At 39.0% G+C, this 17480-nt stretch overlaps 1 protein-coding gene across 1 annotated transcript in view; it reads left to right on the top strand.

Moving 5' to 3' along the window:
• Nucleotides 1-17480, top strand: part of drd2a (dopamine receptor D2a) — a 196712-nt gene that overhangs the window by 133304 nt on the left and 45928 nt on the right. Inside the window, exon 3 of the mRNA XM_062062048.1 lies at nt 14654-14763. Coding sequence (XP_061918032.1) covers nt 14654-14763 — 110 coding nt within the window. The remainder of the gene's footprint in view (nt 1-14653; nt 14764-17480) is intronic.

The following is a 17480-nucleotide window of genomic DNA, read 5'->3' as shown; positions in this document are numbered from 1 at the left end:
TATTTTTTTATATACAGTAACTCCGTTACCGTTACTGCATGATGCGTTACTGCGTTATTTTACGTTATTTTTATGTAGTATCGGCTGGAAACTGAAGATCTGAGTGTGTTTTATTGGAGCGCTCCGTTGGAAAATAAGAGGCGTGCTTTCCCCCACCCACAGAAAACACGCCTCCCAGCAGGGGAGACGTTCCTCCAGAGCCGTACTTCGGGTCTAACAACCTTCACTTTACCCGGAAGAGGGTCTTTACAGCTCGGGGTGAATGACGAGCCCAGCGGTTTGTTGCAACTTTGTGACTTTATTGGACGCAGCCATCCACCAAGCTAGAGCACCTACACGCAGGGGCGCCGAAAAGGGGGGGTAAAGGAGACGGATTCTAGGGGCCCATGATGGAGGGGGGCCCAGAGAGGCCCCTAATGATGATGAAATTATAATACAGAAAAAATAATGACACTAAGTTATTAACTAACATATAATCAATCACACATGTTTTATTTTCCATGTCCTGGTAACAATACCTTTATTTGTTTTGGAAGCATCAACACCTGCACGGCCCTCCCTTCCACCCCTCTATTTACGTAAAATGGTTCAGTCCGACTGGATCAGCTGCAGGTAGAGCACCTGCGATTTGTCACAGACAGCGCCACAGCGGGCAAAGCGAAGGAGACAGCAGTATGCCTCAAAAATCAGGCAGCCAAAAAAGAAAGGAAAAGAAAATAAGAGAGGAGAAGGAGTTGAAGGGTCGACAATATGTCACCCAATATTTCCGAAAAAAGGTGGGTTTGTTAGTTGTGGTGGAAAGTTATGCATATTAACTTTGTCCCTGTCTGTGGTAATAAGCTAGCTCACTTTTCTCACCATGTTAGCTCAAGAAAACTCTGGATTTTTACATTTTACTGCTATATTAGTTAAATAATCAATCCAGTCAAACATTTATCAAACTGTTCTTATTCAATAATGTCATGGAAGAGTTTATTTCCAATTTAAGAATCAGTGGTGCAGCAAATAAATGACTCAAAATGAATTCCATTGTATTCAGAGTGCTCAGTTCTTCCCCTACTGTACATGTCAACTGTGATGCTGTTCTTCTTTCAGAAATATGGTAATGATAGTCAAAAATACCATTAAAATGCATAATTGTATGTAAAATAGCATCAAAAAATGTTGCCGCTCTGTTGGGGGCCCTGTAAAGATTATTTTCATGGGGCCCAAAATCCTTAGCGGCGCCCCTGCCTACACGCACTCACTGTCGCCGCTCCCTCACCTCTCTCCCCCACTCACTCACTGACGTCACTCACCTCTCATGCTGTCATATCTTAAAGGGCCACACACACACACACACATACGCTACTCTCATAACAACTAACAAGACATCATGGCGAAGCCAGAAGTCGAGTTTTTTAACATGGAGACATTCTCAATACTTTTCTTTTGTCGAGCACAAAGAAAACAACATTTTAGTTAAATGTAAGTTGTGTCTTGGATCAAAGATCCTATCTACTTAGAGTTAAAGTGCCATTATGTTGCAGCTATTTAAAATAGTTTTGTCAAATTTTTCTGGCCTGAAATAAATTGGCCCTTTGAAACATATCTTTGTCTTTGTGTGTTGTATGTAGACCACATTGTTTGTGTGTTGTATGTAGACCACATTGTTTGTGTGTTGTATGTAGACCACATTGTTTGTGTGTTGTATGTAGACCAAATTGCTTTCTGAGTTCAGTGATGCAAATGCATGTCAAGTTGATCAACAGATTGTATTATTCTCCAGTGCAATAACAGTACTGAAATGAAGGCTAAAAGGGCACTAATGGGAGCCTTAAAAAAAAGGGGGGGGGGGGGGGGGGGGAAGTAACTAAATAGTTACTTTTCACAGTAACGCATTACTTTTTGGTGTAAGTTACTGAGTTAGTAACTGAGTTACTTTTGAAATAAAGTAACTAGTAATTGTAACTAGTTACTGGTTTTCAGTAACTAACCCAACACTGCTCCTCACATCTGCACATTGTTTACAATCATGGCCACCGGCAGCAAGAGCGATTCGGACCGATAAAGCGACGATTTCCCCATTAATTTGAGCGAGGATGAAAGATTTGTGGATGAGGAAAGTGAGAGTGAAGGATTAGAGGGCAGTGGAAGCGATTCAGATAGGGAAGATGCTGTGAGAGGCGGGTGGGACCTGATATTCAGCTGGGTATGACTAAAACAGTAAATAAACACAAGACATATATAAACTCTATTAGCCACAACACAACCAGGCTTATATTTAATATGCCACAAATGAATCCCACATAATAAACACCTCCCCCCTCCCGTCCATATAACCCGCCAATACAAATCAAACACCCGCACAACACACTTAATCCCACAGCCCAAAGTACCTCCGTAAAGTTCATACAGCACATATATTTCCCCAAAGTTACGTATGTGACATGCACATAGCGGCACACACGTACGGGCAAGCGATCAAATGTTTGGAAGCCGCAGCTGCATACTCACGGTAGCACGTATCCAACTCAAAGTCCTCCTAGTAAGAGTCTCTGTTGTCCCAGTTCTCCACAAGCATGCGTATCCAACTCAAAGTCCTCCTGGTAAGAGTCTGTTTTCCCAGTTCTCCACAGGCCATAGGTAAAGCTTGACTGTCATATTTCGGGAATTTAAACAATGAAACACCGGCTACGTGTTTGTGTTGCTGCAGCCGGCCGCTAATACACCGCTTCCCACCTACAGCTTTCTTCTTTGCTGTCTTCATTGTTCATTAAACAAATTGCAAAAGATTCACCAACACAGATATCCAGAATACTGTGGAATTTTGCGATGAAAACAGACAACTTAATAGTTGGCCACAATGGTGTCCCAAAATGTCCGCTACAATCCGTGACGTCACGCGCAAACGTCATCATACCGAGACGTTTTCAGCAGGATATTTCGCGGGAAATTTAAAATTGCACTTTACTAATCTAACCCGACCGTATTGGCATGTGTTGCAATGTTAAGATTTCATCATTGATATATAAACTATCAGACTGTGTGGTCGGTAGTAGTGGGTTTCAGTAGGCCTTTAAATTTTTATTGGCAGAGGATTTTGTTTTTGAAAGATAATTGATGATAGTCAACAACCTTCAGAAAAAAATTAAATTAGATAAATAGGGAACTTAAAAACAGACCACATAAACAGACTTAAAATTTCTCACAAAGCGCAACCTAGTGTTTAGCCAAATCACCACGAAATGTGGTACACACGTTTAAGGCACCTGTCTGTACAATTTGTGCAAGTTTGTTTGAAAAACATTTCTGCCATCAAGCACGGGCAAAACGTATCATTACTTACCGATTGTCTAATGACTATAAATCTTTGAGGATAACAGTATAACATTTTATGGTTGCATTTGTTCCAAAGCATTTTAGTACAACCCTAAGGGGATAGATGATTATTTAGCCTTAAGCAAAAAGCACCACAGATGCATGATGGCCCCATCAGTAAATCTATCTCATTCTGCAATGGAATCAGGACAAAAATGGGACAACTGAAAACGGAAATACATATAAAAATGTGTTTTCAAGCTAAATACAGCAGTATGAACTTAATTACCTCTAATAGGTTATGTAATAGCTGCTTTTGGTTTGTCACTGAGTTAGTTCGTTAGTTGTGAGGATGTTCTTATCAGGGTTTTATGCTGCTGATTCCGATCATCCATGAGTGAGATCGGCCAATATCGGTCACATGTGTTACATGTACATTTCTACATTTATGTATGGTGATTGCTATTGACAGTTTAACAATATCAACACAATATTTAAACTAGTTCCTCATCCTATTGTATTCCATACAATTGTTTGAGCAAAATAAAGTCAATAATACACAATAACAAAACAAAAGCAAATATTATATTTTTTAAATCCTTTAGTTGTTGCGCTCAAAGTCCTCTTGTGTCCAGAGTTCATTAACAAAAACAAAAACATTGTTTTCAAAAAAAAAATTTAACAGGTATATTTTCATGGATAAATGTTCACCGTTTATGATATTATTTTAGCTCCTTTGGCGGGCATTATCGTCTCATTCCGCTTTAGTGTGGTGCGGACTTGCAGCCTTACGCTCGCACCACTTTGCCAAGTCGACAACACGCACACCTCAGTCGTGAGTTTGGATGATTTGTTTATTTCATTCCATGAATATGATTCGCCTCTTTTTCTCAGCAATCTCCTTTACACTCACGTTTTTCCTTGCCATTGTTTGACAAAAAAAACGAAAACAAAAACGGTAACACTTTAGTATGGGGAACATATTCACTATTAATTAGTTGCTTATTAAAGTACCGAATACTTCATTTAGAGTTATTTGGACACTAGGGGAACATATAAGGGTTAGGGTTAACTAATAAGCAATAATTGTGAGGTTATTGAAGGAAGACTCTTAGTTAATGACTTACTGGTTGAATAATAAGGCCATGCAGAATAAGGCATTAATAAGTACTTAATAATGACTCATTAAGAGCCAATATGTTACTAATTTGCATGTTAATAAGCAACTTGTCGGGAACTTGCATGGCTGCCGTTTTTGTGACCCCAAGATGCAAGAACCAGGAGGACGATGACTTTAATTATCATCAACAGAGAAATGAAGCAGTCTTGCATACAACAGTTCCAACATAAAGTGTTATCATCGAGCACTGAGGAGTGCTCGAGACAAAGTATAAATAGGATACATGTTGATTGGCAGCAGGTGTGGACCGGCTGCCAATCAACGGCAGGTGAGGAAAAAACAGTGCTCCGCGGAACAAACAGGAAATACATGTATAACAAAATAAGAGCACTGACGGGAAGTAAATACAAAAACAAGGAAACAAACAGAAATGAAGTGACAGATCGTCACACAACTAATTGATGGTGAATATGTGTTGCCCATACTAAAGTGTTACCAAAAAAATGTGTATATTTTTAGCTAACGAGCGGGTAAGACACCAGGAGCACATTGTAGAAAACAATACAAATAAAACAGGCACAAAAAAAAAAATCGGGAGATAGACAAAAAAAAAGTTAAAAGTTTGTTAATGATTATTAACTAAAAAATAACACACACTTTAAAAAAAAAAAAAAAAAAAAAAAAAAATATATATATATATATATATATATATATATATATATATATATATATATATATATATATATACATATATATATATATATATACAGTATATATATACAGTATATATATACTGTATATATATATATATATATATATATATACTGTATATATATATATATATATATATATATATATATATATATATATATATATATATATATATACAGTATATATATACAGTATATATATACTGTATATATATATATATATATATATATATATATATATATATATATATATATATATATATATATATATATATATATATATATATATATACACTACTGTTCAAAAGTTTGGGGTCACATTGAAATGTCCTTATTTTTGAAAGAAAAGCACTGTACTTTTCAATGAAGATAACTTTAAACTAGTCTTAACTTTAAAAAAATACACTCTATACATTGCTAATGTGGTAAATGACTATTCTAGCTGCAAATGTCTGGTTTTTGGTGCAATATCTACATAGGTGTATAGAGGCCCATTTCCAGCAACTATCACTCCAGTGTTCTAATGGTACAATGTGTTTGCTCATTGGCTCAGAAGGCTAATTGATGATTAGAAAACCCTTGTGCAATCATGTTCACACATCTGAAAACAGTTTAGCTCGTTACAGAAGCTACAAAACTGACCTTCCTTTGAGCAGATTGAGTTTCTGGAGCATCACATTTGTAGGGTCAATTAAACGCTCATAATGGCCAGAAAAAGAGAACTTTCATCTGAAACTCGACAGTCTATTCTTGTTCTTAGAAATTAAGGCTATTCCACAAAATTGTTTGGGTGACCCCAAACTTTAGAACGGTAGTGTATATATATATATGTATGTATATATATATATATATATATATATATATATATATATATATATATATATATATATATAAAATGTAAAACCCGTTTTACAGAATGTTAAAAGTATATTGAAAAAATATCTAAATAAAGTGACTCCGGGATCTTTTTATTGTTCAGTGCGCATTAATAACTGGCCCCATTTTTTACAGTTTACCTGACACATGAAATGTGACGAATTGGGGGGTGGGGGGCACTATCCACTTTTCCACCAGACGGTAGTAGCATGTTGAATATCTTAAAAAGTGTTTTGTGGCAATTCCAACTTTGACCGCAGCGTCAATTGCTATGTAGATTGGGGCTTTGCACCCTTTTCAGCAGATTGCATTGCAAAACGTTTAACCCTCTCACTGGAGATCCACCAAGGAATGGGGGCCATATGAGTCCCTTCCCATGCACACACAACCTAGTTTTGAAGGACACTTCTGGTGGTGAACTGAACTTGTTATGAAACATATTTGCATTGACAGTTGCGCTACACTGTAATGGAAAAGACGTTAAATCTTATCGCGTTGACAAAGGCAATAATTTCATCAGGCAACAATGTTTTGAATTCTCTTATTAAAAAAACACTATTATTATGGCATAAAAACCTTCATTTAATTCCAACTGACTTTGAAATTGCCCTTTCAGTTTCCTTTCCAGCCTGCATTTTCAATTTCTCATCACAGCACCTTTGCATATTAAGTCCGAATGCTGACTCCGTTTGAATTGGGAAAAAGATTGTAACTCATTAGCCAAACAACAGAGATCCTGTTGATAAAAAAAAAAATGGTAACACTTTAGTATGGGGAACATATTCTAAGTAACAAAGACTTAATTTAGAGTTATTTGGACACTAGGGGAACATATAAGGGTTAGGGTTAGGGTTACTAATAAGCATTAATTATGAGGTTATTGAGGGAAGACTCTTAGTTAATGGCTTACTGGTTGTATAATAAGGCCATGCAGAAGAAGGCATTAACAAGTACTTAATAATGACTAATTAAAGGCCTACTGAAACCCACTACTACCGACCACGCAGTCTGATAGTTTATATATCAATGATGAAATCTTAACATTATAACACATGCCAATACGGCCGGGTTAACTTATAAAGTGACATTTTAAATTTGCCGCTAAACTTCCGGTTCGAAACGCCTCTGAGGATGACGTATGCGCGTGACGTAGACCGGCGAACACGGGTATGCCTTCCACATTGAAGCCAATACGAAAAAGCTCTGTTTTCATTTCATAATTCCACAGTATTCTGGACATCTGTGTTCGTGAATCTGTTTCAATCATGTTCATTGCATTATGGAGAAGGAAGCCGAGCAAGCAAAGAAGAAAGTTGTCGGTGCGAAATGGACGTATTTTTCGAACGTAGTCAGCCACAACAGTACACAGCCGGCGCTTCTTTGTTTACATTCCCGAAAGATGCCGTCAAGATGGAAGAACTCGGATAACAGAGACTCTAACCAGGAGGACTTTTGACTTGGATACACAGACGCCTGTAGAGAACTGGGACAACACAGACTCTTACCAGGATTACTTTGATTTGGATGACAAAGACGCAGACGTGCTACTGTGAGTATGCAGCTTTGGCTTTTTTTGCGTATGTACGTAACTTTTTTAAAATATATAAGCTTTATGAACCTTGGGTTAGGTGAACGGTCTTTTGGGCTGAGTGATTGTGTGTGTTGATCATGTGTTTGAATTGTATTGGCGTGTTCTATGGAGCTAGGAGCTAGCAGAGGAGCTAGCATAACACGTACCGTACCGTACGTGCGCGTCACGTACGTAACTTTTTAAAAATATATAAGCTTTATGAACCTTGGGTTAGGTGAACGGTCTTTTGGGCTGAGTGATTGTGTATGTTGATCAGGTGTTTGAATTGTATTGGCGTGTTATATGGAGCTAGGAGCTAGCAGAGGAGCTAGGAGCTAGCATAACACGTACCGTACCGTACGTGCGCGTCACGTACGTAACTTTTTAAAAATATATAAGCTTTATGAACCTTGGGTTAGGTGAACGGTCTTTTGGGCTGAGTGATTGTGTGTGTTGATCAGGTGTTTGAATTGTATTGGCGTGTTCTATGGAGCTAGGAGCTAGCAGAGGAACTAGGAGCTAGCATAACAAACACGCAGGTGTTATTATGCAGGATTAATTTGTGGCATATTAAATATAAGCCTGGTTGTGTTGTGGCTTATAGAGTATATATATGTCTTGTGTTTATTTACTGTTGTAGTCATTCCCAGCTGAATATCAGGTCACCCCCGGCTCTCACAGCATCTTCCCTATCTGAATAGCTTCAACTCCCCACTAGTCCTCCACTTGCACTTTACTCATCCACAAATCTTTCATCCTCGCTCAAATTAATGGGGAAATTGTCGCTTTCCCGGTCCGAATCTCTCTCACTTCATGCGGCCATCATTGTAAACAATAGGGAACTTTGCGTATATGTTCAACTGACTACGTCACGCTACTTCCGGTAGGGGCAAGCCTTTTTTTTATCAGATACCAAAAGTTGCAATCTTTATCGTCGTTGTTCTATACTAAATCCTTTCAGCAAAAATATGGCAATATCGCGAAATGATCAAGTATGACACATAGAATAGATCTGCTATCCCCGTTTAAATAAAAACAATTCATTTCAGTAGGCCTTTAAGAGCCAATATGTTACTAATTTGCATGTTAATAAGGAACTAATTAAAGGTGAATATGTTCCCCATACAAAAGTGTTACCAAAATCATTTGTTAGGGTGTTAAAAAGACACCAAATGAATAGTTACTCATTTCATTAACGTATTTTCCTCCTCTGATGTGACCTGACCTGTGCTTGCGTTTCGAAGTGAAAGCTGGCGAAAGCAACAAGCTCGGAGTTGCCGATGAAGCGCAGTGTAGGAGACGGGGGGACGGGTTCTTGTCTTGGCATTGCCAAGACAAATGTCAGCTGTTGAACGTGGTAAAATATTAACCAAAAGGGGACAAGGTTCCAACAAGGACGAGGCCACTCAGCTGATGTCAGATCCTTGTAGCCCACAGCTGCAAAAGTCGACTATTTAAAAGGGCTCTTAATTTTAATAATACAGCACCTTTGGGAGAAAAGATTAATCGTCCAGCGCGATACATACGTCTCATACCCTTTGACAGCCGTGAGAGGAAGCAGGTGGGCTGACGACAGGCGAGGCGGGTGGGCTGTCAGTGCTCACTTCCACAATGTAACCAAGCGCTGGTCGATGCGTGTGTTCTCCTTGATTGGACAATTACATCACCCGCTCGTCATTGGTATATCTAATTGTCAATCATTACACGTATTACAAGTGATTAGACAATGACGACATTCGGTCTTCAGTATTAGGGCTGTGACTCTCGGGGTACTTCACAATACGATACAATATGCTCACAATAAAATGTGGCGATGTTTAGGATTGATAGTTCATCAAAAACAGACGCCCAACATTAGGGACGTGCCTATTGATCGATCATTGATCTGTATGAGACAATTTCCGTGGATTCGTGATCGCCATTGCCAATTAATTGCCTTTTAATGTCGACCACAAACGCTGATCCCCTCTGGATGACACGATTTACCGTACAGTCCCACGGCTGACAAGCGGCTAGCAGATTGTTGCGTCTCCATTTACAGTGCGAAGCCGCTCCCCTAAGTTAAAAATAATCACCTCCATTGCGGACAATTAAACTACATTTCCTAGTATCTTAAGTGTTATTATCAACGAGCATTATCACCAAAGAATGAGGCTAAACATTAGACTTAGACTTCCTTTCATTGTCATTCAAATGTAAACTTTACAGTACAGATAAGAACGAAATTCCGTTGCATTTGCTCGCTGTAGTGCAGGATCACAGATGGCAGTCAAACATAAGACATACATGTAGACTGCAATATGATGGCAGGATAAAAGAGCAATAAGGTGCAGATATAAATAAATAGATTACTGTACAGATGAATATATTGCACTTTTGCATATGCATCCGCGTTTACGGTTGTTTGTTATATTGTCTTTACATTCCAGCGAGTTCATCCGTTTTGGGGGGGAATTGAGGGGATTATTTTGATGCGTTCAAGAGTCAAGAGTCTAAACATGTGACACACCGAGAATAAGCCAGGGGGACGCATGCTAATGACTAAGCTAACCAAACAACGGGCATTCGACTCAATAAGGAGGAACAATTCAAAGGGTTTATGGCGGCAAAAAAACAACCGTACAAGACGAGAGCGTATTCATAATCACATCATAAGATAAAATAACCCAAAATATCGTCACACTCCATGTGAGCATACATGTCAATTGTTATACATCATTTAGTGTTCAATCTAGATGTCAATCATTGCATGTAATAATGTACCATATTTTCCGGACAATAAGGCACACTTAAAATCATTTTTTTTCTCTCAAAACTCGACAGTGCGCCTTATAACCCGGTGCGCCTAATATACAGAAAACTTCTGGTTTTGCTTACTGACCTCGAAGCAATTTTATTTGGTACATGGTGTAATGATAAGTGTGAGCAGTAGATGGCAGTCAAACATAAGACATACATGTAGACTGCAATATGATGGCAATATGACTCAAGTAAACACCAACATTGTTTATGTTTCATTGAAAATATAGAAGATTACACACGGTGCTCAAAAATCTATAAAAATGTTTTAGTATGACTTTGGTAAGCTATGAAGTCACACCGCTTGATGGATTGTACTGTGCTTCAACATACGAGTATTATTATGGTGTGTGTATAAAGTAAGACATATCTGCGGTTTTGTTTTGCAATATTATGCAAAAGCAACTTTTCTTACCTTTTGTTACCTGCTGTTCTTTATTTGGGATATGCATAAATCCTGAAAAAATATGCGTGTTCGCCTTTGTAGTCCCTGCCAACACCGTATTCGATAATCTTCTTTTTTTCTCTATTTTCTTGTTATGGGACATTCATCTTCCGCTGTTACCATTTCTAATATAAAGTAGTGTAAAGTTCTTACCTATGTCTGTCAGTAAACTGACCATGAAAACGCTAAAACATACCGGTGTAGTGAGTTTTACATTATTCACCCAAGGAACTTTAGTTATTAGAGAGTTCCAGTCGGACGGTTTTTCACGGGAAACATTTCCGGCTTTGTTGTTGTTTCCGGATGAGGAGATGCTGCTCTGTTATTGATTGAAGTAAAGTCTGAATATCATTAAAACAGTTAGCTCCATCTTTTGACACTTCTTCCACTCCTGTCCTTGCACGCTACACCGCTACAACAAAGATGACGGAGAGAAGACGCTGTGGAAGATGAGTCACGTAAATAAAACCGGCCACAAAACGGCGCATCCAGAAGCAACTGTCAGAAAACGGCTTGAAAATTATCTGTAAAACATCATCTATGCAACATTTTGACTAAATAACCACCATTACATGTTATGTAGACCACAAGGAAGTATTTTACATTTAGAAAAAAGTAAAATAATAATATGACTCCTTTAATGCGCCCTATGCGCCTTACATATGAAAAAAGATTGATAATAGACCATTCATCTGGAGTTCGCCTTATAATGCGGTGCGCCCTATGGTCCGGAAAATACGGTAATAATTATGATACTCCATCTTCATTGGTCTGTTTACATGTGAATCCTTCTGCACTATATTAGTTACTGGTCAATTACTTCAGTTGCTCGCGCGGGTCAGTCCACATTTCTGGCATAAACACTCTATGCAGTTGTTTTGGGTCACAACCACTAGGAGGGGCCACATAATTCTAGCGACCGGTCACTTCAGTAGCTGATCATCAACATGGCCCTCGTGCTCTGCATCTGTTTGCTTGTTTTACTCGGATGGGCTGACTTGCATCATGGTTACAATTATACTTTTGTTTTGCTAAACTTCTATTCAGCAGTGAGTCATTTGTAATCATTTTAGTTCGGTTTAGCAGTATCGCGGCCGTGTCCATTCAAATGCCAATAGAGGTAATGCAAAATGTAGCATTGCTTTAAACACCCTCATCGTGACAGATTAACAGATGTATATCTAAAATGACCGTACTATTTAAGTTTATATTGTAGTCAAATATTTTTCCCCAAAAATTGTATGTCTAAAAAACCAGTAATTTTTTCAGATTTGTCCATTTTTTGTTTCCTTTTTTTTTTCAATTAATGCCGAAGCAACAAAAAAGTTTTGAATTACTTTCAATGCAAAAGGAGATCTCGGACATTTTTCTTTCCCTCTGGACCTATCAACCTTTTTTTTTTTACGATTTCATATGGACTTTGGAAATGATCTGGAATATAAACACATGACTACTGAACATATTGGATTGAACTGAGTTGTAGTTATCAATGTAGTTTATTTTGTTTGTTCATACGTGATTATTAATGGTAAATATAAATATTTACATTACTTGTAAAATATTAATAATACATATTTATTCATATCTAATTATAAACATACTCAAACTGCATTTGGTTGTGACTTTTGCGCTCACACTCAGGCTCCCATAATCTACTTCTGGTCGCCAAAAGTAATACAGTAAACCCTGGTTTAATGGTGTTGTGCCCGGTCGAGGTAAATTCATTTTCTCGAAGTAGGAATCGTTATTTATAAATAGAATATTGGTAGAGATAGAGCATAAAAAAACTGCTTTCTAAATAAGTTTTTAACATTAAGAAAACTTTGAAGCCCTACGGTAGGAACGGGGTTTGGTTGACCCCATTTGTCGCGGTTTACCTGACACATGAAACGTGACTAATTGAATGGGTGCACTATGCACTTCAGCCACCAGATGGCAATAGAGTTTTGAAATATCTTAAAATGTGTGTAGTGGCAATTCCAACTTTGACCACCGATTCAGTTGCTATGTCTCGCCTGAAAACATATATTTTAAAACTAGCTTACTCATGTTAATCAGTTGCCTCCATGTCACTTCTGTATATATATTAGAAATGCGCGGATAGGCAATTATTCCATCCGCAACTGCATCACAAAAGTCGTCATCCACCCGAACTAACATGTTATCAAAACCACAACCGCCCGCCACCTGCCACCCATCCGTTGTTATATATCTAATATAGACAATGCAAGGCATTAGTGAGGTTAGAAAGGAGAAAGGAGACTGATCCAATGCAGCAGAGACATTCAATGCGTGCCACGCGTTAATATCTCTTGGCCACGCATTAGAGGCTAAGAGATATTAATGTGTGATAATATTATTTATCACTATTATAATATTATTGTCATTTCCATTAAGAAAGTGTTGACTATTATTGTTATGCTTTTTCCCTGGTCTTTAGTATTCCCTTTTTTAGTTTGTTGCGTACCACGTTTGCTGCCGGCGTTGCTATATTTTTATTTTTTTCTTCTTCTTCTGTTGTGTTGTGGTGTGCTGTGTCACGCCAAATTTATTCCCCCCTACAAAAACATCCCCCCCCCCCCATTTAATTCCGTGGTCATGTTTCCTCTTACGTCATTGACAGCGATCGATAGCACTTCGGCTTTGACTGCCCGTCACTGGAAGGATACTTCGTCTTTGACAGCTGCTGGAATCTGAAGAAATCGATTATTGTTTTTTTTTTTGTACAGGCGCAAAACAGGACAGTCGCGTGCCGGTTAAGGACCCCCGGCAATTTTGTGACTTTATTGGACGCAGCCCCGGAAGTAAATGGGGGGGAAGGTTTTTATAGGGGGGAAGAAATTTGGCGTGACAGCTGCAGCAGTGCCTGATGAATAATTGCCTGTTTTAAAGAGTGCTGCTCGTTTTTCATATGTGGGTAACAACATTTAACTATGTATATATATTTCTGAATTGGTTGAACCGCCACCCGCCTGAATCTATTTAAAATCTATTTTTTTCGTCATGCATCCGCAAACCGCGCATCTCTAATATATATATATATATATATATATATATTAGTTTTTTCATTGTTTGTCACATGACTAATTGATCTTTTATCTGTTGTAAGGTGACCTTGAGTGCTGAGAAAGGCGCCTATAAATAAAATGAATTTTTATTATTATTATTATGTAAAGTAGCGATTTCCATCATTTTCAGCAGACTGCGTTAAAAAAATGATTAACCCCCCCTCTTCCTTTCACCCAGGAATGGGGCCATATGAATCCCTTCCCTACTGTATGTGGTGATGGGTGACTGTATTACAATAAAGACCAAAATGGGTCCACAACCAAAACCTTGTCTAAATTAGGGCCAGAAAAATCATGGGGCCCTGGTCACACATGCTGCATTGGTCAATTAGTCACATCAATTGCAATCCATTACCTGACTCAATCAAAAAGAGCAAAGAAAGACACTAAAGGGTTTTCTTGATGACAAGGATTTGACTCTGATTGCTAAGATGGCGTTGTACAGCTTCTTCTACCACTTGTTGACCTGATTGGCCCCTAAAGGACACGACGGACAGGCTTTCGTCCGGATGGATCCATGAAACAAATCATCTGGCATGTCAGTCTGATGTCAGTAATGTTGATTGTCTATTCATACAAAGTCTATACCAGCTGTTATTCCTCGGATGAGGATATTCACAATACATCCAGGCTCGTCCGTCACAGGCAAACATCATTTCATCACTTCACTTTTAAGCCGCCTTGTCCTCGAGTCCCTCGGCGTTCTCGTGTTGATGCTCGCACTAAGCTGCCACTTGTTGCTGTTTTTTTCTCTCTCTCTCGCAGGTCGTCGGGGAGTGGCGCTTTAGCAAGATCCACTGTGACATCTTTGTCACTTTAGACGTGATGATGTGTACAGCCAGCATCCTCAATCTGTGTGCCATCAGCATCGACCGGTGAGTTGGCCGAGGCTCAGATTGCTCATTCCTTCCTGGCAGCTTTGCATGGATTTTTTTTTTAAAAGGAAATCTTTAGCTTATGAAAAGCAGGGGAGCTGGAAGCTGTCTCCGTGCATGCCCATCACAGATGATTACGCTTCAAACCCTACATTTGTACACCCTCCACATCATGTCTTTTTCGAAGCAACTCGCGAAAAAACGTGGAAAGCCGGTACTTCAACACAGACTAGTTGTGTTTTATACATGAGATACATTATACATGATACTGATTTCCATACTACTTATAATCTGTCTCAGGGGTCACACAATATTGTACGGTCGCCCCCCTTTCACTGCTGTTAATTGGTTCCGGATAAATTAATTTCAACAACAAAAGGAATCATTCATTATAAACCTATTGTTTTCATAGTTAGAACATAAAGAGACATTTTTACGACCATCTAAATATGTTTTCAGCATTATTAAAGGCCTACTGAAATGATTTTTTTTATTTAAACGGGGATAGCAGATCCATTCTGTGTCATACTTGATCATTTCACGATATTGCCATATTTTAGCTGAAAGGATTTAGTAGAGAACATCGAGGATAAAGTTCGCAACTTTTGGTCGCTGATAAAAAAAAGCCTTGCCTGTACCGGAAGTAGCGTGACGTCGCACGTTGAAAGGCTCCTCACATTTCCCCATTGTTTAAACCAGCGGCGAGAGCGATTCGGACCGAGAAAGCGACGATTACCCCATTAATTTGAGCGAGGATGAAAGGTTCGTGGATGAGGAACGTGAGAGTGAAGGACTACAGTGCAGTGCAGGACGTATCTTTTTTCGCTCTGACCGTAACTTAGGTAAAAGGTCTCATTGGAATTCATACTCTCTCCTTTGTCTATTGTGGATCATGGATTTGTATTTTAAACCACCTCGGATACTATATCCTCTTGAAAATGAGAGTCGAGAACGCGAAATGGACATTCACAGTGACTTTTATCTCCACGACAATACATCGGTGAAGCACTTTAGCTACGGAGATAACGTGATAGCATCGTGCTTAAATGCATATAGAAACAAAAGAAATAAGCCCCTGACTGGAAGGATAGACAGCAGATCAACAATACTACTATCAGGAGACACCGAACCAAACACTGGACCTGTAACCACACGGTTTATGCTGTGCCGCCTGTCGAAGCCTAGCAATGCTGTTGCTAACGACGCCATTGAAGCTAACTTAGCTACGGGACCTCGTCAGAGCTATGATAAAAACATTAGCGCTCCACCTACGCCAGCCAGCCCTCATCTGCTCATCAAGACCCGTGGTCACCTGCGTTTCAGCAATCAACGGAAGGACGGAGGACTTCACCCGATCATCGATGCGGTTGGCGGCTAGCGTCGGATGGCGCGTCTGCTGTCCATCTCAAAGTCCTCCTGGATGTGTTGCTGCAGCCAGCCGCTAATACACCGATCCCACCTACAGCTTTCTTCTCTGCAGTCTCCATTGTTCATTAAACAAATTGTAAAAGATTCACCAACACAGATGTCCAGAATACTGTGGAATTTTGCGATGAAAACAGAGCTGTTTGTATTGCGATACAATGTGTCCCAATACTTCCGTTTCAACCATTGACGTCACGCGCAAATGTCATCATATCGAAACATTTTCAGCCGGAAGTTTGCCGGGAAATTTAAAATTGCACTTTATAAGTTAACCCGGCCGTATTGGCATGTGTTGCAATGTTAAGATTTCATCATTGATATATAAACTATCAGACTGCGTGGTCGGTAGTAGTGGGTTTCAGTAGGCCTTTAAAGCCCTGTAGACATGAAATAACCCCCTTTAGTCACCTGTACATTCTTTTTGTGAGCGGCCGAGGGTGGAGTCAGCTCTCTTGGTTGCTTTGTTGGTCTGCTCCTGTCTCTGGCCATGCTCCCCCCACCCCAGCAGACGATGGCGTGGAACACCGCCACAGTGTATATGGGTGTTGAAATTATGTTTTTGTTTGGTTGCTTGTCTATGCATGGTGCAATTGAATAGAATAGAATAGAATAGAAAGTATTTTATTGATCCCTGGGGGAAATTCAGCACCACAGTTCGCTCACAATAGACAATAACAATAATAAATAATATAATATATATTATATATAATACATGAATAATATAAATATATTCTACATATTTTCTACATTTAAGTGCAGTCAAGGAACATGTGTATTATACAGTACATTATTATGTTCTTTGATGTTTCCCTCTTTCACCCATGTTTATGTGTGCTATGGCTATGAGGTTGTTTTCCTTCGCCTCAGTCTGGACCCCCTCTTCAGGGGCCCAGGCTAAGACTGAATTTTTTTAATACTTTTTTTACTCAACCAAGTATTTCTGATTCTGATTTGTATCCAATACAGTAATTCTTCCTGAGTCTGAACCAATCAGTGGCCACAATATTGAAAAGCGCACTGTGATTGGTTTGGTCTCCTCTTGCGGCCAATACTACTGTAGTATTTATATTTTGAGTTTATTTAGCTGTTGCTTTGGTTGTAAAGGATAGAAAACAATTGAAAAAATATGCTCAGAGCCATACATGAGGATGGGTTGGATGGCAGACTTGAAGAGGTGTGTCTAGCTTAAGTGAATTTGGCAGGTTGTAGTGCCATTTGCTGTCCATTTTATTACATGCTTTCCAGGCTTGGGCTTTCCTGGTACGGAAGTCATTACCGGAATCCATGATACA

This window comes from Entelurus aequoreus, linkage group LG10 (assembly GCF_033978785.1).
Source record: "Entelurus aequoreus isolate RoL-2023_Sb linkage group LG10, RoL_Eaeq_v1.1, whole genome shotgun sequence".
Lineage (NCBI taxonomy): Eukaryota > Metazoa > Chordata > Actinopteri > Syngnathiformes > Syngnathidae > Entelurus > Entelurus aequoreus.
Note: the sequence above shows the minus strand (reverse complement) of the source record. Positions and strands in the feature narration are given on the sequence as shown.